At 37.1% G+C, this 19949-nt stretch overlaps 5 protein-coding genes across 5 annotated transcripts; 1 reads left to right on the top strand and 4 right to left on the bottom strand.

Moving 5' to 3' along the window:
• Positions 1-639: 639 nt before the first annotated feature.
• LOC125475667 (ribosomal protein S14, mitochondrial-like) lies at positions 640-1638 on the bottom strand. Its single transcript, XM_048580658.1, has 2 exons — positions 1299-1638; positions 640-896 (listed from the first exon to the last, which is right to left on the bottom strand). The coding sequence occupies exons 1-2, from the start codon at positions 1594-1596 to the stop codon at positions 862-864; spliced, it is 333 nt and encodes a 110-aa protein (XP_048436615.1). The 5' UTR covers positions 1597-1638; the 3' UTR covers positions 640-861.
• Positions 1639-2014: 376 nt separating this feature from the next.
• LOC103927878 (LEAF RUST 10 DISEASE-RESISTANCE LOCUS RECEPTOR-LIKE PROTEIN KINASE-like 2.1) lies at positions 2015-6635 on the bottom strand. Its single transcript, XM_048580657.1, has 7 exons — positions 5760-6635; positions 5486-5518; positions 4592-4621; positions 4254-4286; positions 4101-4130; positions 2878-4023; positions 2015-2229 (listed from the first exon to the last, which is right to left on the bottom strand). Exons 1-6 carry the CDS (start codon positions 6526-6528, stop codon positions 2897-2899), a joined length of 2022 nt encoding a protein of 673 aa, XP_048436614.1. The 5' UTR covers positions 6529-6635; the 3' UTR covers positions 2015-2229; positions 2878-2896.
• A 340-nt stretch (positions 6636-6975) lies between these two features.
• LOC125475662 (rust resistance kinase Lr10-like) lies at positions 6976-9327 on the top strand. Its single transcript, XM_048580653.1, has 3 exons — positions 6976-7716; positions 7923-7949; positions 8045-9327. Exons 1-3 carry the CDS (start codon positions 7047-7049, stop codon positions 9157-9159), a joined length of 1812 nt encoding a protein of 603 aa, XP_048436610.1. The 5' UTR covers positions 6976-7046; the 3' UTR covers positions 9160-9327.
• Positions 9328-12115: 2788 nt separating this feature from the next.
• On the bottom strand, positions 12116-14266 carry LOC125475661 (uncharacterized protein At2g27730, mitochondrial-like). Its single transcript, XM_048580652.1, has 3 exons — positions 14093-14266; positions 13795-13872; positions 12116-12491 (listed from the first exon to the last, which is right to left on the bottom strand). Exons 1-3 carry the CDS (start codon positions 14249-14251, stop codon positions 12471-12473), a joined length of 258 nt encoding a protein of 85 aa, XP_048436609.1. The 5' UTR covers positions 14252-14266; the 3' UTR covers positions 12116-12470.
• Positions 14267-16727: 2461 nt separating this feature from the next.
• Positions 16728-19583, bottom strand: LOC125475666 (receptor-like protein 49). The gene has a single exon (XM_048580655.1). It carries the CDS (start codon positions 19581-19583, stop codon positions 16728-16730), a length of 2856 nt encoding a protein of 951 aa, XP_048436612.1.
• Between the last annotated feature and the right edge of the window lie 366 nt (positions 19584-19949).

Raw genomic sequence — 19949 nt, 5'->3', positions numbered from 1 at the left:
AGGGGAAATTCCTGACATTGCGTCATTGTATACATTTGACAATGGACCTAAGAGAAGAAGCAGTGAAAAAGCAAAGAGTAGTAAATCAGAAAATAACAAGAAAGCGAGCTCCTCGTTAGCCAGGGAAAAGAAGAGCAGCTCTAATAAACGACGACCCACAACTACGAAATGAACGTACGAATCTTTTAGAAAAAAAAAAAAATTGACATCAAAACCCTTGAGTTTATTTTTAGATACAATAAAATTGTACGACCAGTTTTAGATCTTGATGCATTGACATGTTGAAGTATTATAAACTTCGACAGATTTTTATTTTAATTTAATAAACAGTTTGCATTTCTTGTGTAATCAGTTCATTTTTATGTTCAAAAGGGTCATTACATAGAGTAGAGCTCTCTCTCTCTCTCTCCCTCCCTCTCTCTCTCTCTCTCTCTCTTAAATAGGTCTGGATTAGTTCAAATGTTGCAACATCTACTGTAATCGGTCTGCTAGTTCACACAAATCCAAAGAAGTTATCACCGACGATCTACAACCAAACAACCAAACCAATGCAAATTCTTCAGGTTTTCGTTTTCTGTTTTTTTTTATAGTAAACCGGACGAACCATGCCCACCCATATAAGTCACTGACAGGCTCATGACTTTGCATGATAACTTACACTGATGTTCACTAGGTGAATGGACCAAACCGTCATTCTCTAAAGAAAAACAAAAACTAATATGCATATGCATCCTTCGAATGTACTTGCTTTTATCATAAGTGACACACGGGGTCCTTGTTGCTGCTGTTAATATTCCTTCCTTGCTGCTGCTGTTCTCTTCATTCTCATTTCCCTTCTTTGACTCCACTCTTCTTCCAATTTTACCCCAAACTTCTGGGGAAACAAATCCTATAATCTGCCATTTATTGTTTTAGTCAGTTAAATGGTCGAAGGTTTTTTTACAACTTAAGCGATTAAGAGCATCTTTCTGCATTTGAACCGTGTATCAAAAAGGAAAGATATAGGTTTGCTTAGTGTTGTACAAATGCAATTTGTTCTGCTAAAGAAAGATGAACGCAAATTTGTGCCGGAGAGCAATTATTTATGCAGTTACTTCTAGTGCAGAATAAATAATTCACAATTTCTGATATCTTTATTGGCTTTGAACTATTCTAATTTGAAATGACTTATGGAATTAATAGACATGAATTATGGAACACGCAGAATTTCCATTTCATGACAAAACTCATTTCTGAAAGCGAAGACACTGCGAACAAAAAACGAGAAAACAATGGAAACGAAGAGCTTGGAGGCGCACCGTTTTGGGAGGCTACCAAGACGCTTTCTGCAAGAGAACGGAAAACGATACGGGACATACGGAAGGTCTCGTAGACGGCGCGTGCGCGGCCGGAGAAGATGCAGCGGTTCCTGACGCGCGTGAAGGAGCTGTTCCGGGGCAGCTTGGAGAGCTTGAAGCGGTTCTCCTCGCGCAGATTGCTGGGAAGGCTTGGGTCCTTGCAGAGGGCCTTGTACAGGTTCCGTCTCAGCTCGTATTTCGCCGCCAGCAAGCGGCGGCGGGGGTCTCGTATGTTGGCATTTTCCTCAGACACTGACATCACTTTTTGGGTCGAATACTTACCCGCACTCTCTCTGATTTTGGTTGATGTCGGGTCCTAGGGTTTTAAGCTTTGGAGACCCTTCTAACCGAATAGTAGCAGCCCGGGTAAAAAGATTGGAGAAATGCTAGTAGCACTCGCCTAAAAAGCGAGTCCTCAACACTCTCCCTCCAGCACCTCCACGTGTATTTCCACTTCATTGTTCAAGCTTTATATTAGTTCCATAATTTTTTTTCTTCTTAAAAACGATATTATTCACCTTAACAGGTAAGAAATGAGTTAAGTTTTACAATGAATTATTAATAATGTGATTTGAATTCGTTTTTAGTGAAAATCAAACATAAAACCTCTTATTTCCAACTATATTGATTTCACAATTAAATAACAACTAAAAATAATATCTCTCTCTCTTAGTCTTGGACCACGAAACTGGTATTCGTGGATCATAGAAAACTGGATTAAACTAAAAAGCAGCTTACGTTTTTAGACCTAAATCTAATTGCCTAAAAAATAACGTACAATTTAAAATGAATAGTTGTTTCCACTCGTAAGTGCACCGTTTTTATTATAAAACTTCCATGCATGTCGTGATGTGCAAAACTCCAAGATTTCCATCAGCAATGCCAGACATTTCTGCATGCACGTAATAGAGTATGAGTTATGCCTTGTACACTCCGTTGAATTAGGCTAATGAGAATATGAGATTGTTGAGGTGGTAACCCACAACACCTCGTTCAGGATTTGTTGAACTAAATTCTCTCTAAGTTCAAAGTGGAGTTGTGCTTGGGAGAAATTAGAAAAACTCTAGTATCCCACAGACCTTTAGCTTCACACCAAAAGTGCTTTGTATGATATTATGTATTTGCACATAAGATGTAAAGAGTGTGGAATATAAGTAGGAAATGTGGGTGTATATAGAAAATGTATAGTGTATGTTAAGAGTGTGGGGTGTGAGGGTATTGTGGAGAAATATGTGGGGTGTATTAAGATAATTTTTAACTAAAAAAAAGCAAATGTGAGATGTATTAAGTATGTGAGGTGTATTCAACAATATGTGTGGTGTTAATATAACAAGCCATCAAATAATGTGTTACCAATAGAAAATAAGTACATTAATAACACTTAATAATCAATCTAATTATCAATAATCATATCATTTCGTTAAATTTTGATTTCCTTAATATTACCCTATTTTTTGGCAAAAACTTTTTAAAAGCAAAATATAATTATTACCTAACTGTAGGAAAATAAAACTTAATAATAGTTTGACGAATCTTTTACCATCTTGATGACCACCGATTCACCTAGCTGACAAACTCCACGTTATCTCGCCGTAAGAAGATTTTGGGTTCAAACTACCTTGAATATCGACTCCCGGCATTTCTTGTTGATTAAGAAAAGGTTTGGGGGGCAATTTTAGGTTTTCAACATCTCCTCCAAGCATTTGTATGACTTTGTCCATCGAAGGGCGATCACTTGGCTTCATTTGAATACACCAGAAAGCAGTCATAACCATCTTTTTTATCATTATCTTTTCCTCCTCTGTAACATTGCCCATCTCCAAGAGATCATTTCCCTCACTATATTGATCGTAAGCCCATAACGGGAAGTAATCTTGGCTTGAATGCTCTGCGGTTGTACTAAAATTCTTCCTTCTACTTGCCATTTCCATCAACAACATTCCAAAACTATAGACATCAGCTTTGTATGAGACCCCTCCAATATTTTTGTAGAACAACTCTGGAGCAATATATCCGATCGTTCCTCTTGCTGCCGTCAAAGTAACTATGCTATTGTCTACGGGATATAATTTTGCAAGCCCAAAATCGGAGATCTTCGGGTTAAAGTTCTCGTCAAGAAGAATATTATGAGGCTTAATATCAAAATGTAGAATTTGCATGTCACAACCTTGATGTAGATATTCGATCCCTCGAGCAACTCCAAAAGCAATCTCATACATCTTCTTGCAACTTATAGGGATACTTCCTTCTTTGGAATAAATGTATTTATCAAGAGAGCTATTAGGCATGAAGTCGTATACTAGAGCGCGCTTTGATCCTTCAACACAATAACCGACAAGTTGCACCACATTAACATGGTGAATCCTTCCAATAGTAGCTACCTCACTAGTGAAGTCCTGCCCATTGTTTTTAGGCTTGCCTAAAAGTTTAATTGCCACAAAACGACCGCTGCGTAACTTTCCTTTAAATACAGAACCATAACCGCCTTGGCCCAGCTTGTCCTTAAATTTATTAGTCATTCTTTTAATGTCCGAGTAAGAGTACCTTATTGGCATGAAGTTGTTTTCGGTTTGCAGAAAATCTTCGATGATGCTAAACCCTGACAAATGTCTTCTTCGCCATCTATAGATCAGAAATGCAATCACAAATGGAACCCCTAAAAGTAGTCTTCCTCCTAAAAATAAACCTGCACAAGAGATTTATCATCACCAAAAGAGCGCCAGAGAAAGGAAACTGAAAGTGAGAACAATTAAAAGCTCTTACCGAGGCAAATCAATGGCAACCATCCACTTTCTGCAACAAATATGGCAACAGTACGAATTGTCAAAATCTTAAATATAAGTTATAAAAGTGAATCAAAGGAATAAAATCAAAGACTCGAGATATAATATATATGCAAGAAATACAAGTTCTTACTTAAGGATATTGCCCGAAACCATAGAAACTTATCTGCAACAAATGTAGAACGCAAAGTTTGAGATTGCAAGTCCAAACATATTATAGTAAAAACTAGTGAAAAACAAAGTAAAACTGAGTTTAATGTGACTGCCGTAGCAAATACTTGTAGCTCAATTGGCTACGCACATTCATCATTTCGCTAGAGATCGGCGAGTATAATTTTCCCTCTCCTAAATATCATTGTGTAAAAGAAAAGAAAATTGTGACTGTTCTTTGGATTGACAATTGTCGTCTAAACAAAAGGAAGAAAGAAAGAAAGAAGAAATGAAAGAAACTTTTGGATAGAAAGTTCTTACCAATGTAGAAGCTTCCACGAGCAAAGAAAACTGCAGGGATAAATCATGAAAATAAAACATTAGTCCACATTTAAAATCAAGTGTTGACACATGTACTCGCCAAGAAATGGTGTTTGATGCATTTTACTCTCTTTTTTGTCAAGATTTTTGTATGATATGTACAGAAAATCCATATTTATTTTTGGTTTATCATATTTTACTTTTTTTTTTAATAATCTAAACTATTCAAGGGCAATGTTTGGAATGCATTTGGAAGGGGAAAAATCACTTCTGACTGTGTTTGGCTAAAAACTTATGTGTTTTTGGATCATAGAAACGCAATTTAGAGAAGCATCCTTGAGAGGTAGTGCTTCTTGGAAATGCACTCCGGTTTTTAATTAAAATTTCAATATTTATATAAATAAAAAGCACTTTTAGTAGAAGTGCTTCTGAAAGAAATCAATACCAGCATTATTTTTATATTAACTCATGTAACCAGTAAAGATTTGTTTGGTTTGCTTTCTTTCAAAAGCATTTCTGCTCAACTTGTGCAAAAAAAATGTTTTTCGTTGTAAACATGTCGAAATTTTCTTACAAATCCAATTGATTTTTTGAAAAAGAGCTTTGAAGGGCTTTTTGAAGATGCAATGATAGATGATTCTAAAAAAAAAAGCTTATACGAGCGAAAAAGAAATTTTTATGTCTTTTCCAAACGCAATTGGTAGTGATTTTTACCTTTCAAGAGCAATCCAAATATCCCCTTGTTCAAATATAATTAACCAGAGTTTGAAACTATTACATAGAAGGGTTGAACCTCTTGTTGTGAAGCAAGAAGTTGTAACAGAATAACATTGGATTAAAGAAGAAGGAAAAAAAAAGAAGAGGGAGATTAATTAATGAGACGAACTCCCTTACCGTAAATCGCCTCCCCCAGAAATCGAAAGAAACCTACAGTGACAAAGAAGTAGGCAACATTAGCAATTCAGCACACAGAGTTGGAAGAGTTTTTCTAAAATTGTATAGGTTGTTTTTCTGTTTTTGTTTTCAGTCATTTGAAAATGGAAAACTGAAAACAGTTAATGGTTACCAAACGTATTAACAACCTAGATATAGTAAAAAGGTTGGAACTAATTTTGGTAACAACTCAAACTTTTGGATTGGTCTTTATATTCGATGAGAATTCACGCACCTGGGATGCTGTGTGGAAAACATTTATAATAAATACTCCATTGGCCTTGGCAGATTGGACCCACTTCATCAACACTATATACTCCAAGCTCAAATCCATACATGAGCGCCTTGTGTATGTTTTCATAAGAGGTGTTGTAGTCCTTGATGTAGCTTGAGAGCACCGAAGTCATCCACTCTGCACTGCAACCCTCATCCACATCCCCTACTCCCATCAAACCGACCTTGACGTAGCTATATGCTTTTGGTTGGCTCGAAGAAGAAGCACTTGCTTCGAAGCATGGAGCAGTGTCCACATACAGAGAAGAATTCAGTGGATTCGAACACTTCAAGTAAAATATAACTGTTGAAAGCTGTGAATCCGTTGCATAATTACCATAAAAGCTATATGGTAAATCCAACGTAGAAGGCACAAGCGGAAAGTTTCTCGACATGGAGGAGCAATTGTTGTTCTGAAGGCCAGGATCTATGATGCGGATTGTGTGGTTATCATAGTTGATTGCCTGGACGTAGTATTTTCCGGAAGACGGTAGGTCTACTACTGTAGTGTCGTTCTCACAAGACAGCGTATACAGAACGTGGCCGCAGTGCTTTGGACTATCTTTTAGTCGAAAAGGGTAGCTTATGTTGTGAATATTGCCGCAGGAGAAGGTACAGTTTGTACCATCATCCTTTGCGCTACAAGTTTCACCGGATAAGCCAACGACAAGAAAAGCCGTAATCAAGAGCCAAGCAGACCAAGTGAAGGACCTGCTTCCCCTTATTCCCATGGAGAGAGAAAGAGAGAGATCAGAGAGAGAGAGAGAGAGAAAGAGGGTTTGATAATCAAACTAGCTTTCCTACGTATGTGATGGTAATTGGAGAAGATGTAAGAGCAGAGAGCACCTTCCCTGAACTTTCAAATTTCATATTGAATGACATCTAAAAAAATATCCAAAATAGAAGTCATGCGTTTACTAATTAAGCTTTAAAAGTCGTCTAAATAGGTAAGCGATGACGATTAGAGAGTCAGTCAAATGTATATAATACTGCCCTTTCAGCCTGATTTATTTGACTTAATTGTCGAGTGTGATTTTCTTTCTGTATTTTAGTCCGAGTTTTCAAATGACATGATGTGCACCTTTCGTTTTCTACTTATATTCATTTATTGTCTTTCATCACAACACGTAACCACTGTCAAGGCTCCAATCTTATGCACGAGTTCATGTTTATCGGTCCATTAAACATCCCTCAATACTAGCTCTGCTTAGAAAAAAATAAAATCTCTGTAGCCATTGTAAGCTCAGAGATGCAGCAATTGATCATCTCTTCCTTTTGCGTATTATTGTTATTGGCCTTCATCGAAGGGGTCGGGGGAAGCCAACATGCGTGCACAGAGTCCAAGTGCGGCGATGATCATGGCCTGGCTATCCATTTCCCATTGCGCCGCTGGCATCATTGTGGGGATAGTAAGATTGAATGCAATGGGAGATATGAGACGGTACTAGTAAAATTCCTTGTCAAATACATAGATTACAAGTATCAGGAAATCCAAGTATATAATTATAACCCAGATAATTGCCTGCTGTTGAAGCCTTTGGAAATCACCAGTACGGTAATCTCTCCCTTCTACTTCCTAAATGAGGTACTTAATGTTACCTTATTCCGTTGCCCTACTCTTGTTGAAAGAGATACATATGGTGGCTTTCAAGTCCCCTGCCTTGGTGGCCACGGAGACAGAATTTATGGCGTCTTTTCTTCCATTGGATTATTTGAAAGCTTCACAGCCCTACAGTCTTGTACAAGGATGTATGATGTTTTATCAGTTCCAGTTGGCGATTGGGTAAATGGCAGTCTTATTCTTCAATTCAAATGGTCAAAACCGAATTGTACAGAATGTGAAGCAGAGCGCAAGAGGTGTATATTGATGAACAATGGCACCACGAGCGAAATTGGATGCGTTCCCCATACGAAACCAAGTAAGGATAACGTGTAAATCTATATTTCGCATAAATTCTGCTCATGATTTATTATTATTATTTTTTTTTTCAAAGATGATGATCAATATACTCTGCTACCTGCTGTGATTTTTCTCCCTTCATGTAATTAGTGGCTTATATATGTGGTGATGATATTAATTAATTTCAATAACTGACAGTCTAATTTTCACAACTATCTTTTGCAGGCAAAACAAAGACGTTTGTGGCCACAGGTGAGTTGTGTAAGCGTGGTGTTTATCTTTGTTTCATGTCCAAAGGACACTCGAGAATAAATGTTTACTCATGGATTGAATCTATCTATTTGCAGGAGCAACCCTGGGTTCATTTGTTCTGTTACTAGGGATCTTTGTAGCATATCACGTCTATAGCGCTGATCAAAAGGAAAAAGAGAATCAATTAAAACTTGAAACATTTTTAGCGGACTACAAAGCTCTCAAGCCAAGCAGATATTCATATGCAGATATTAAGAGGATTACAAATCAATTCAAGTACAAATTAGGCCAAGGAGCCTACGGAACTGTTTTTAAAGGAAAACTTTCTTCTGAATGCTTTGTTGCTGTGAAGGTACTTAACAATTCTAAGGGCGATGGGAAAGAGTTCGTAAATGAAGTGGGAGCAATGGGTCATATTCACCACGTCAATGTGGTTCGCTTGGTTGGTTTTTGTGCGGATGGATTTAGACGAGCTCTGGTTTATGAGTTCTTTCCCAATGGTTCGCTCCAGGATTATGTTTCATCAGTAGATAGAAAGAACTCTTTCCTTGGTTGGGACAAGTTGCAAGATATTGCTATCGGCATAGCCAAAGGAATAGAATATCTTCATCTGGGATGCGATCTACGAATCCTCCATTTCGATATCAAACCCCACAATATTTTGCTAGACCAAAACTTCACACCAAAAATCTCTGATTTTGGTCTGGCCAAATTATGTTCCAAGGATCAAAGCATAGTGTCAATGACTACAGCGAGGGGGACCATGGGCTACATTGCACCCGAAGTGTTTTCCAGGAATTTTGGAAATGTGTCTTACAAGGCAGATGTTTATAGTTTTGGAATGCTGCTGCTTGAGATGATAGGAGGAAAGAAGAATATTGGTTCAACCACAGAGGACACGACCAATGAAATTTACTATCCAGAATGGATTTATAACCTTCTAGAGGAAGGAGATGACCTACGAATCCATATCGGGGAAGAAGGGGATGGTAAGATTCCAAAGCAACTTGCAATTGTGGGGCTTTGGTGCATCCAGTGGCACCCGGTGGATCGTCCTTCCATGAAAACGGTTGTTCAGATGCTAGGAGGAGGAGAAAACTTGAGGATGCCTCCTAATCCTTTTGTTTCTGCAGGTCCTACACAAACATCACAGGCAGGCATCCCCAAAAGGCGCCGCCTAGAGTTGGAAGCAATTGTTGAATTAGAGTAACATGTAGATGTATACCACCAACCAGTAGTTCATAGATGAATTCAGGCACAAACATTTGTTAGTGTATAAGCCATGAGCTGATTACATTAGTAATAATGTCTTGTATTTAATTATTATAACATTATTGCACTTTCTTAACAATTTGATATTCACCTAGTTGACGATGAACATGTTAGCTCGATGTTAGAACACATTGGGTTCGATTTATTTTCTTGAATATCACCCACAGTCACAGACGCCTCTTGTGGGCACAAAGAAGGCTTGAGAAGCAATTGCAGACATTCAACATCTCTTCCAAGCATTTCAATGACTTTGTACATCGAAGGGCGATCACTTGGTTTCATTTGAATACACCACAATGTGGTTATAATTAACCATCTTTCTCTTCCTCCTCTGTAACTCATTTTCAGACACCAATCGTTAGATTTCACTTCATATTTATACGACTTTAGGCCTTAACGACTATACATTGCACTGCCATTGTTGAAAAGGTCTACTGGCTTTATTTTACGGTAACATGTTTTGTGAGGTTGAATTCTGTAACACTATTTACAATAACATGTTTTATCTATTTTACGGTAGCATGTCATCCCCACCCAAGTTTTTCTCTTCGCATTTAGTATGGAATACCAAAACTTGCCTAACAAAGCCAATTAATTCATAAGCAAAACTAATTCTTCGGCCGAACTTTACTTCGAATGCTAGTCAGATGAAACAATATGAATCATAAACTAAACACAATAGTTTGGGATGTAGTTGGACGTGAATGGGTGCTTGGTGAATTAAGAAACTTCATGGATCTAGGATACCCATCGGTCAACACGCATACAATATAAGTTAGGAATAAAGATTGTCGTATCAGTTGGCTATACCAAAAGAGTTTTTGGCATCTGGAGGATTATTCTTTCATAGAAATTTCCAAAGATGAGAAAGTTAAACTAATCAAATTTTAACAAGTTTGAAAAATCAACTATTTATATATAAGAGGATCCTGATTGATGTGTTACGTTGATTTGAAGATTGGTCTTGAAGTTATGGAGTGATTCATTCATTTAAAATCAACTATTTATATATAAGAAGATCTTGATTAATGTGTTACGTTGATTTGAAGAACGGTCTTAAAGTTATGGAGTGAGATATTCATTTAAAATTAGCAAAAGAATGTAACAATTAGAAAAAGGGTTGTCTAAATGGTGGGGTACTTTTACTTTTAAAGTCTTTAAGGAACAAGAATGACAGGTTCTAAGTTAGAATAATGCAATTTTCACGCAATTAGGACAAAGAAAGAAGTCTTACTTTGTAAGCCATAAAGATTCTTGTGTATGACTTACGACATCCCACACTTTTTCTACAAGAGTGGGCCTTGGTGATACAAAATTACAAGGCGGATTTGTGTGTGTAGCTGATCTAGAGGTCATACACTAGATTAAGATTTCCTCCGTTACGTAACTCCATGAGTCCCATAAATTCATAATGGTTTGAACCAGTTCAACGACACTTCAACATCTGACTAATGTTGTAAGAGGTTTGCGACATCCAGATATCACCAGTTTGAGATAAAACACAGATGAAAGAAATTTTTCATATTTTATTTTACTTTTTTACTAGTATGACGAAATGTATGTCAAAACAAATCAAACTATTCTATTTCTGTAAAAATACCCAAATATGAATGAAATCAATTACAATCGAAGACTCATAATAACCAAAACATTGCTTTTATACTAAAATGTATGTGTCGATTGAAATGACTTTTTGGCTACATATGATAATTTTTTATATAAACTGATATTTTTAAAATTACGGATCAATTTTTTGCTATATTTGATAAATACTTGCGTACATGTGCCATGAACGTCTTTCTCATATGTTGGGAGTTACCGGATATGCTGGAATCAATTAGGAAACGTTTAATTAGGAAGATATAGAGGTCCCATAATTAATTCTGAAGTATTGAGCAGCTCCATGTGCAGGAGGTGGAATTTGCCCATGTGTCCCGTCATTGCAACGGAGTAGCCTTAACATCCTGGACGACATCACAAGGGTACTCATTGAAAATATGTACTTCGAGACGAGGACTCTCCAAATATCGTTCAAGATGTTTTTCTACAAGATCTTAAGTATATTCCTTCTAAGTTCCTATTATCATTTCCACTTGATAAAAAAATAAAAATTTCTTAAATGAACTGATGAAGGTACTCAACAGAAGAAAATTGAAGCAATAATCCCCGAACTCAAAACTTGTGAGTATTGATTTCTAAACTTACTACAATGTGGAACAATAATCATTTTAACAGTCCCTCTAAACCCTTTATTTTGAATGGAAGTTCTAACATAGTTAGCAAAAAGAATCATTGCTTCACGTCACCTCACGGATTGTTAGTTTAGGAACTAAAGCTCTGATTAAGCTAAAGTTCAAGGACCATTGCTTCATTTACCTCACTGAACAAAATCATCCCAAAAATTCAAAACTTTATTCAGAAACCACAATAAAAATTTGATTAGGAGTTCAATACCAAGACAAACAATTCATCTATTAAGTTTAAGGGAAGTGATTTTCACACACAATTTTTCTTCCGTTGCACAACTATGTTTATTTCTAACTGTAGAATATATGGACATTCTAACCGTAGAATCAATGGACATAAATAAACCGACTGCACAGAAGGACACGAGAGTATGAAAATCGTTTCCCAAGTTTAATCATTTTACAGAAACCCACTCCCACCCAAACACAGGACATGTATATCACTACATCTAATACAACCATAGCACCAGTAACACATCAAATTCGTAAGGATCAACTACGTTTAGTCAAAAACTATCCAAAACTTAGCGGGCTTAAAACGTTTTATTACATACGAAACAATTAGGCAGTTCGTCAATATTAATTCCAGCAGAAAATAAGCAAATCAACCAAAAGCAAACAAACCAATCACTAAGAAACAGTATGCGATGCAAGCTGCAATTTGAATGAGATCCTATTTCCGTTACCCGCAGCATAACATATATAAGTTTCATCATAAATGTGGAACTTTATGAACCAAAGTAAGCCACGAACACGAAACGAGCAGAACATGACACTCTCAACAGACTCAATGGAACTGAGTAAAAACAATCACCATAAAAGACTGGAAGATCATTGAAAACCAAGTCATCCCATTAATGTTTAAGAAAAGATGCCACGAAGAACACCGATACTCAACGCAGAGCGATTCTCACAGAAGTTATATACACTGTTATTATTCATGTTTACTTCCAAAGGAAAAACTTTTCAAGTACTGCCAAAGTGCCCATCACCATTTCAGCTTTTAATGTGTCCCATCAGCCTTCTGCAAAAGAGAAATGACCGTGTATGTGGAATTGAAATAATGAATGAAATCCAGTCATACTATAGGAAGAATGTCTTAGAAGTAATAACTGATTAAAATTAGAACAAACCAGTCAAAACTCATCACTGCCACAAGTATCTGGTTGAAGTGTCTCTATTTTAAAAAACATATGCATGCTACTATAGCGTTTGCGGTTAAAATTTCGTGATAGATGCAACAACAAAATATTCTACCACATCAAGTGAAAAGGACATGTGGTATAATTTGTTAGTATTCAAGCAGAATCACTAGGCCATCAAACAGGCCACATAGGTTTACGCAAAGGGCTGTCTCCCAAGGATACTCTACACTTTGTAAGAAAACAAATGATCTAGTTTTCAAAAAAATGCAGACTTTTCACCATAAACCTATGTTCCGTGTTTACCCTTGAGGTCATCTGTAAGACTAAGATAGAACCCAAGAGCCAACAATTCTCTCTCATTCATCTCGAATAAGCAACAAATTTGAAGTTATAGAAAGCGCTTGTTGAAGGAGCTGCAATCTATCTTTCTTTTTATTATTCTTTTTTTTTGATGATTGAACCCATTCATAAATCAGCAACTAGATGCAGAGAAACATGTAGCTTCCCCTAATGGACACCATGTACCTCAATAATGACATTTTAAGAGCAGATTGCAGGAAACCTCGATGATAAGTATAGACGTTCTCACTAGTAAGCCTAAGTCTCAAAGTTGGTTCAGAAAAAAAGATTGACAAAACTGTGATGTGAAGGCTAATTAAGCATGTGAAATGTAGGCCATGGTCATCCGTGCCAACGGGCCAAGGAGACCAAAGACAACATTGAAAAGCTTGATAAGCTAGTCAGTCTATTCAATTAAACCTCAAGCCAGCATAAATTAATACCGCTCCTCCAATCCCAACCTCATCATTTTGATCACTCAGACGGAATTCTCTCTTATTATGCATTTACTCAATACCGTGTCCTTTCCTCCAGTAATTTCTGAGTACATTATATTATAACGCTAACTCGAGTGATCAAACATCGCAAAGCTACGCCTCACTTTCAGCAATTGAACACATTCCAAATGTCAATTTTATATGCGTGTGTGTGTGTTCTTGCTTACTAAAATGCACAATTCACTGCGACATACAGCAACAACAGTTTTCTACTATCTCGTAATTACGCAGACACCACAAGAAATCACAGGTCTCTGTAAATTTGTGCCAGTCTCATTCGGCACAGTGTAAAATCCACACACAGACACAGAAACACACATATCCTCAATAAAGAATTAATCCGCACCTTATCAGCATTTTCTTTCGCTTTCTCGGCCTTTTCCTTCTCAGCCTTCTGCTTCTCCAATCTCTCCCTCTCCTTTCTCTTCACAAATTATTACCAAAAAAAAAAAAAAAAAAAAAAAAACAGAACAAGTTGATTCGATTACAGAAATTCAATAAATTCAAAATATAATTTTTTGATCGGACAAAACATAATAATAACCTAAACACAGATTCAAATCTGATTGAAAAATAAGTATTATAAAACAAAGTTTAAAAAAAAAAAAATTAAAAGACAGGAGAGAGAGCTTGGGGTTGCCTACCTGGATGTAGACATTCTCGGCGGCGCGCTCCTCCTCGCTGAGGATTTTGCCTTTGCCTGCGCTCAAGTAGCGAGTGGCTCCCCGAGACGACTCCATGGAGCGAGTGATCAACGCTCGAGTTAGCACCGCCAGGCTCTGACCGGATCTCATTGCCGCCATCGCATTTTGCTTTCCACTGCTAATAGTATATTAGTAACAGAGCAACTTATACTTGTATAGTTTGTTCGTTTGCATTTTTTTACCGCTATACCGAATTCAAAATTTCTCATTTACAAGTTAAAAAATAAAAAAAACCAAAGATTAGCTGCTTAATAAAATGTTGGAGCTGCTACTCTCAACTAATAACATTTGACAAGTGTTAAAAAAAATTTGAAAAATTAAAACTCGAAAAAACAACTTAAATATTTGTCAAGTTGTTATTGAGTGAAAACAGGAACTCCTGCATTTTTTTTTAAGCAATCAAGCTTTGTAGAAAGAAAAATACCACTCAAACTATAGTATGGCATGAAATAATCAATTGATCTCAAATACAATCAAACCCTCCATAAATTAAATGGTGTTTAGAACAAGAAAAATCTATTAATTTAGTGCATATTAAATAATTGATTAATCAATGGTTTTTTTTCTCTCTGTCAATAGTTGATAGCTTATTAATTTATTAATGTATTCTTTATTGAAAAGGGATCCCTTCTAACAAGTCCACCAAAGTCACAAATCCGAACTTTTAAAATTTGATCAAACGATTACAAACAGGAATTCACTTTAAAATTTATAGTAATTTTAACCGTTGGATCAAATTACCAAAAGAATAAGCTTGTCTCACTAGATATGTGCCAAAACTTTAGCCCACAAATCATCTCCATAGCGTAAAATGGCAGATTTGTGACAATATTAACCCTAACTATACCTCACAATTTTTATTTGATTACACTAGCATCCCTTGATGTTTCTCTGTGAGTAATGTTAGGGAGACTAAATTTGTAAACTAAATGATATGTCACCAATAGGAATGAGCATATTTATTAATGCTTAAGTAATAAATCAATCATCAACTTCTATGTCATTTAGTTTCCAAAATTTTGTCTACAAATTTAGTTTCCCTACCATTACCTTTTCCATGTTCACACAAATCCCTTGAGGTTTATAATAATACCCCCTTGAAGTTTCATATTGTTTCCATGAAGCTCATTCCGTGAAAATTTCATCCAAAAATGGATTATATCATTAAAAAATTCTCCACAAATTTCTTATAGTTAATCACATAGATTTCACATAACCCCTCACAGTCATTGTTTTTTTCCACAAAACTCCCTGAGCTTTTGTAAATAAGAACTCCTAAAGTTTTAAGATGCTTTCGTATATAAATCATTAATTATAATACAGTGTGACATAAGTTGTTCAAGAGCAAAAAGAAAATCTTTTAAAGTGAAAAAAAATATATATATTTAGCTATTGCTATTGATGCTAGAAAATGGTTAGTCATCAAAGAACTTGTGTGGACACAAGTAGTTGAAGCGGGTCGGATGAACCATATCCTAAGAGATAGATTGGTTCACTTGTAATCGAGCTACATCCACTGTGGTGTATTGATATTTGTGTGTGTATTACAATAGTTTTGAGTCCTTACATAAGTAGGGCAGCCTATTTCTTAAGGAAGGTCATGTTTGTGGCCTCATAGCAAAGGTGATGTGGCCTCTCCCAATCCAAAAAAGAAAAAAAAAAATATATATATATATATATATATATATATATATATATATCTTAGTTCCCGAGTCAAAATAAGAGTGTAAATAGTGTTGTTTGTTCAAAAAGAAAAAAAAAAAAAAGACAGGCATTCATCCAATGACGGGATTAAAAACATGCACTTATTTGTTGTTTATATGACATTTGTATATCCAGTTGTCCTGGGTATGACTTCCATGCAAGCAAAGATCATCCAACTAAGTACTTCTTCACACACATAAATTAATTTCACAGTTCGATTGAATTCGTAACTTCAAGTTTAGTAGATGTTAGACCAAAGTTCACCTTAGAAAACGCGATCACTTCATGTTTCATACTTCATATCCGATTTCTGGTCCAAGTCCGACATGACAAATGCTAATGAAAGCGGAAAGCCCTTGCAAGTTTGCAACCAAGTCCAAAGTCCACAATCTCTACTTTTAGTTGAGTCCAAATTCTTCAGCCCAATTCACATACAACCCAAAACCCACCCACAAAAATTGAAAAATATTGTGGGGAAATAGGAAAGGCCCTTTCTCGGCTTCGCAGGTTTCCTGGAAAATTTGGATGTGCGGGAAAACATGTTTAGGGTTGCTCTCACACGCAAACCCATCTCAATTTCTCTTATCATTCACCCCTCAAAACCCAAATCCCAAAAATACCCAAAAGATTTGGGTTTACTTTTGATAGAATTATGAATTCTTGTTCTATTATTCCATACATATCAAACGATCCTGCCCGGTACCAGTTTCACTTCATCTTACGGTACAATGCCGCCTCTCAGCTGGGTTTGTACCTTTTGTGGAACTAATATACCATATTACAAAAGGAAGACAAAACATTAAAAAGGAGTACAAAGAAATAATATAAAACAAGCAAAAAACAACACCAAATGCTTAACCTTATAGCGGACTTATAAATTTCCTATCATCAGCTTGATGGTTTTAACAATCTCAACAAACCATTCACGCTTCTTTGTGATCACCACATCAGAAAGAACAACTCCCACCACCAACCCACTTCCAAGACCAGCCAAAACAAATTTCCAATCAAATTCAAATGAGCCTGAATCATTTTCTTCGGTTTTTGAAGGCGACAGGCGAGGAGCCTTAGGATCTCCGCATTTCTTTGGCAAAGGATCTCCGCACAATCCAGGGTTTCCTTCATATGAACTGCTACCCATTGAAATAAGTTGGGTTCCATGCGGTATTGGACCTGTCAAGCTGTTGTTAGAGACAATGAATGTTTCAAGGAATGTAAGCTGCGCGAGGCTTTGAGGGATTTGTCCTGAAAGCTTGTTTTGTGAAAGGTCCAGTGATTCAAGCCACGTTAAATTCCCGAAAGATGATGGGATGGGACCAGTTAGGAGGTTACCAGATATATTGAATGACATCAGCCCCTTTAGGTTCCCAATAAATTCAGGAATCCTCCCTTCAAATTTGTTGCTTGAGATGTCAATCGCTACAAGGGCTTCTTGAATCTTCGGATAATATCTCTCCACACCTTTGCTAGTTATCGTGATCGAGTAATATTCCTCAAATAATTTAACAGCACTCTTAGAATCGATATATGAATCTACCTTCATATATGTTGACTGGTTTCGAGTGACACCCCTCATGACATTCCCGGAAAAGATCTTTTGAGATGGAAATTTGCCTCTGAAACTATTAAAAGATAGATCCAGAATTCGTAACTCCGGGAAATATTCAACATTATCCTGATGAGGTTCCTCCATCGGACCGTAGAACGCGTTCTGGTGCATTTTCAAAACTTTTAACTCCGGAAGAGCTCCCAACCAAAAGGGAAAAACATCGCTGAATTTATTGTATGACAGATCAATAAACTCAAGTGTCGTGCAGTTCCCCAACGACCTTGGTAGTTGCCCTCGCAATTGGTTATGACTAACATCAATCACCCTCAGATTGCTTGTGTTGGTGTATATTTCAGGAAGAAAGCCGCTGAAAGAGTTGTTTCCAAGATATAAACCTCGCAGATCATTGCTGAAGTTTCTGAGACAGGGGGGAAGCATTCCACTCATATTGTTGTTGGAGAGGTCAAGGAACTGAAGAGAAGTCAGACTGTAGATCAATGGTGAAATTGCTCCATGTAGATTGTTATTCTTGAGCACTAAAACTTGTAGGTTAACCCAAGGAAAGGCATCTGAAGGCTGGACAATGCTTGAAAGGAAGTTGTCAGAAATGTCCATCTCCGCCAAAGTCTCTGTGCTTGTGTTCAACATCCATTTTGGTACTTCATGCAAATTGTTGGAGGAAAGGTCCAAGAACACCAATGTTTCTTGATACTGCAGGAAACTTGGGAACTCTCTTATGTTGCACGAACTCAATCCCAGAAATTCTAACTTTGGAAGTAGGCTTGCATTCGTACTTTCTGTTTCTGTGAAAATTTTCAAATTGGTACGAGATAATTGTAAATTGGTGAGCCGTCGTAACTTATGAAACACCATGCGGAACTCCACTGTACCAGTCAGATTATTATCAGATGCATCAAATAACTCGAGATTGATGAGATTGGATAAGGAATTAGGTAATGGACCGGTTAACTGATTCGAAGACAAATTAAGTTCTATGAGGTGGGTGAGATTTTCTAGAGAAGGAATTGGACCGGTTAACTGATTGGAAGACGGATCAAGTGCTATGAGGTGGATGAGATTTCCTAAAGAAGGAATTGGACCGGTTAACTGATTCGAAAACAGATAAAGGTATGTGAGGTGGGTGAGATTTTCTAGAGAATGAATTGAACCGGTTAACTGATTCTCATATAGAATAAGGTCTGTGAGGTGGGTGAGATTTCCTAGAGAAGGAATTGAACCTGTTAACTGATTCGAATACAGATAAAGTTCTCTGAGGTGGGTCAGATTTCCTAGTGAAGCCGGGATGTAACCGCTAAAATGATTAAAGAAAAGTGACAGGACTTCGAGCCTGTTGAGACTACCGAGAGCAAAGGGAATGGAGCCACTAAAAGCATTCATTCCAAGATGGAGCTCCTTCAGTTGGGTGAGGTTTGCCAATGAACTAGGGACTGGACCGCTAAAGTTATTTCCTGAAAGGTCTAAATGTATGAGCTGCCTAAGATTACCAAGTGAAGATGGAACCAAACCCGAGAAATTGCAGTATGCCAAATCCAGCGTGTTTAATAAATCAAGCTTTTCGATTGAAGAAGGCAAATTTCCGAATAAGCTAGTGGAGCTAGGATACGGTGAAGTGAGAGTACTGCAAGACAAATCAAGGGACGACAAGTTGGCCAGCTGTGAAATTTGGGAAGGGATTTGGCCAGAAAAGGAAGAACCAGAGAGATTAAGATGCATGAGCCCAGGGAAATTCCCAATGCTAGTAGGAATTCGAGAGGAATTGAAGTTGTTGTCAGCAAGGTTCAGCACTTGAAGATGAACAAGCCGGAAAAGGCTGCTGTTGGAGTTGATAGAGCCCAGGAGACAGCTGCTACTAAGATCAAGGCCAATAACATGACCCGTCCTCTCATCACACACAATGCCATCCCATGCACAGCAGCTGACGTTTCGTCCCTCAGCTAGTTTCCATTGCAAAATCTTTGGATAAGCATCATAAGAATACGAGGCAGATCCGTTAATGATGAAGCTTTCCTTGAATTGCAGCAAGGCAGACCTCTCCTCGTCATGACAAGATTGCTGCAATGAGGAAACTGATGAGCTAACAACCACGAGATGAAGCAACACAACTTTTGAAAGTGTATAACACATATTGGAAACAAACAAGCACCGGCGGAATCCCATTGTGTTTTGTTCTGCACTCTTCGATATTAGCATGAGAGTGAGGTTGTGAGAGAGGTTTTTTTATAGACCGGTCGTAGGGGTTCCGCAAGTTAGTGTGTAAAACTTTTCTAATATCCCATCCAAGTTTCCCATCAAAATGGCCCCATACAGCATGTCAGCAAAAAGTATATACAAAATAAATCAGCAACCCCTTTTTCCTTTTATTCAAATAAATAACTCAATTTCTAGGTGATTCGAATTTGATGGCTAGTTCGAGGCAAATAATAGAACCACTTGCCCAAGCGTTTGTGGCACGGTCATCACTTTTTTTTTTATTTTTTTATTTTTTTTAATAACCGCTCATTATCATGTGAAAGGGTTACGTGC

Source organism: the organism of the source record quoted next, unplaced genomic scaffold (genome assembly GCF_019419815.1).
Source record: "Pyrus x bretschneideri cultivar Hongxiangsu unplaced genomic scaffold, Pyrus_bretschneideri_v1 Contig157, whole genome shotgun sequence".
Taxonomy (NCBI): Eukaryota; Viridiplantae; Streptophyta; class Magnoliopsida; order Rosales; family Rosaceae; genus Pyrus; species Pyrus x bretschneideri.
Note: the sequence above shows the minus strand (reverse complement) of the source record. Positions and strands in the feature narration are given on the sequence as shown.

What these genes read in the sequence shown, in the direction of transcription:
- LOC125475662 (XM_048580653.1), top strand. Translation starts at nt 7,047, where the DNA reads ATGCAGCAATTGATCATCTCTTCCTTTTGCGTATTATTGTTATTGGCC. An exon ending in CGTTCCCCATACGAAACCAA is followed by an intron (nt 7,717 to 7,922) that starts GTAAGGATAACG and finishes TATCTTTTGCAG; the next exon opens with GCAAAACAAAGACGTTTGTG. An exon ending in AAAGACGTTTGTGGCCACAG is followed by an intron (nt 7,950 to 8,044) that starts GTGAGTTGTGTA and finishes ATCTATTTGCAG; the next exon opens with GAGCAACCCTGGGTTCATTT.
- LOC125475667 (XM_048580658.1), bottom strand. Translation starts at nt 1,596, where the DNA reads ATGTCAGTGTCTGAGGAAAATGCCAACATACGAGACCCCCGCCGCCGC. An exon ending in CTTGGTAGCCTCCCAAAACG is followed by an intron (nt 897 to 1,298) that starts GTGCGCCTCCAA and finishes AATAAATGGCAG; the next exon opens with ATTATAGGATTTGTTTCCCC.
- LOC125475661 (XM_048580652.1), bottom strand. Translation starts at nt 14,251, where the DNA reads ATGGCGGCAATGAGATCCGGTCAGAGCCTGGCGGTGCTAACTCGAGCG. An exon ending in CCGAGAATGTCTACATCCAG is followed by an intron (nt 13,873 to 14,092) that starts GTAGGCAACCCC and finishes TAATTTGTGAAG; the next exon opens with AGAAAGGAGAGGGAGAGATT. An exon ending in CGAAAGAAAATGCTGATAAG is followed by an intron (nt 12,492 to 13,794) that starts GTGCGGATTAAT and finishes TCTCTTTTGCAG; the next exon opens with AAGGCTGATGGGACACATTA.
- LOC125475666 (XM_048580655.1), bottom strand. Translation starts at nt 19,583, where the DNA reads ATGGGATTCCGCCGGTGCTTGTTTGTTTCCAATATGTGTTATACACTT.
- LOC103927878 (XM_048580657.1), bottom strand. Translation starts at nt 6,528, where the DNA reads ATGGGAATAAGGGGAAGCAGGTCCTTCACTTGGTCTGCTTGGCTCTTG. An exon ending in TTTTCCACACAGCATCCCAG is followed by an intron (nt 5,519 to 5,759) that starts GTGCGTGAATTC and finishes TTGTCACTGTAG; the next exon opens with GTTTCTTTCGATTTCTGGGG. An exon ending in GTTTCGGGCAATATCCTTAA is followed by an intron (nt 4,131 to 4,253) that starts GTAAGAACTTGT and finishes TATTTGTTGCAG; the next exon opens with AAAGTGGATGGTTGCCATTG.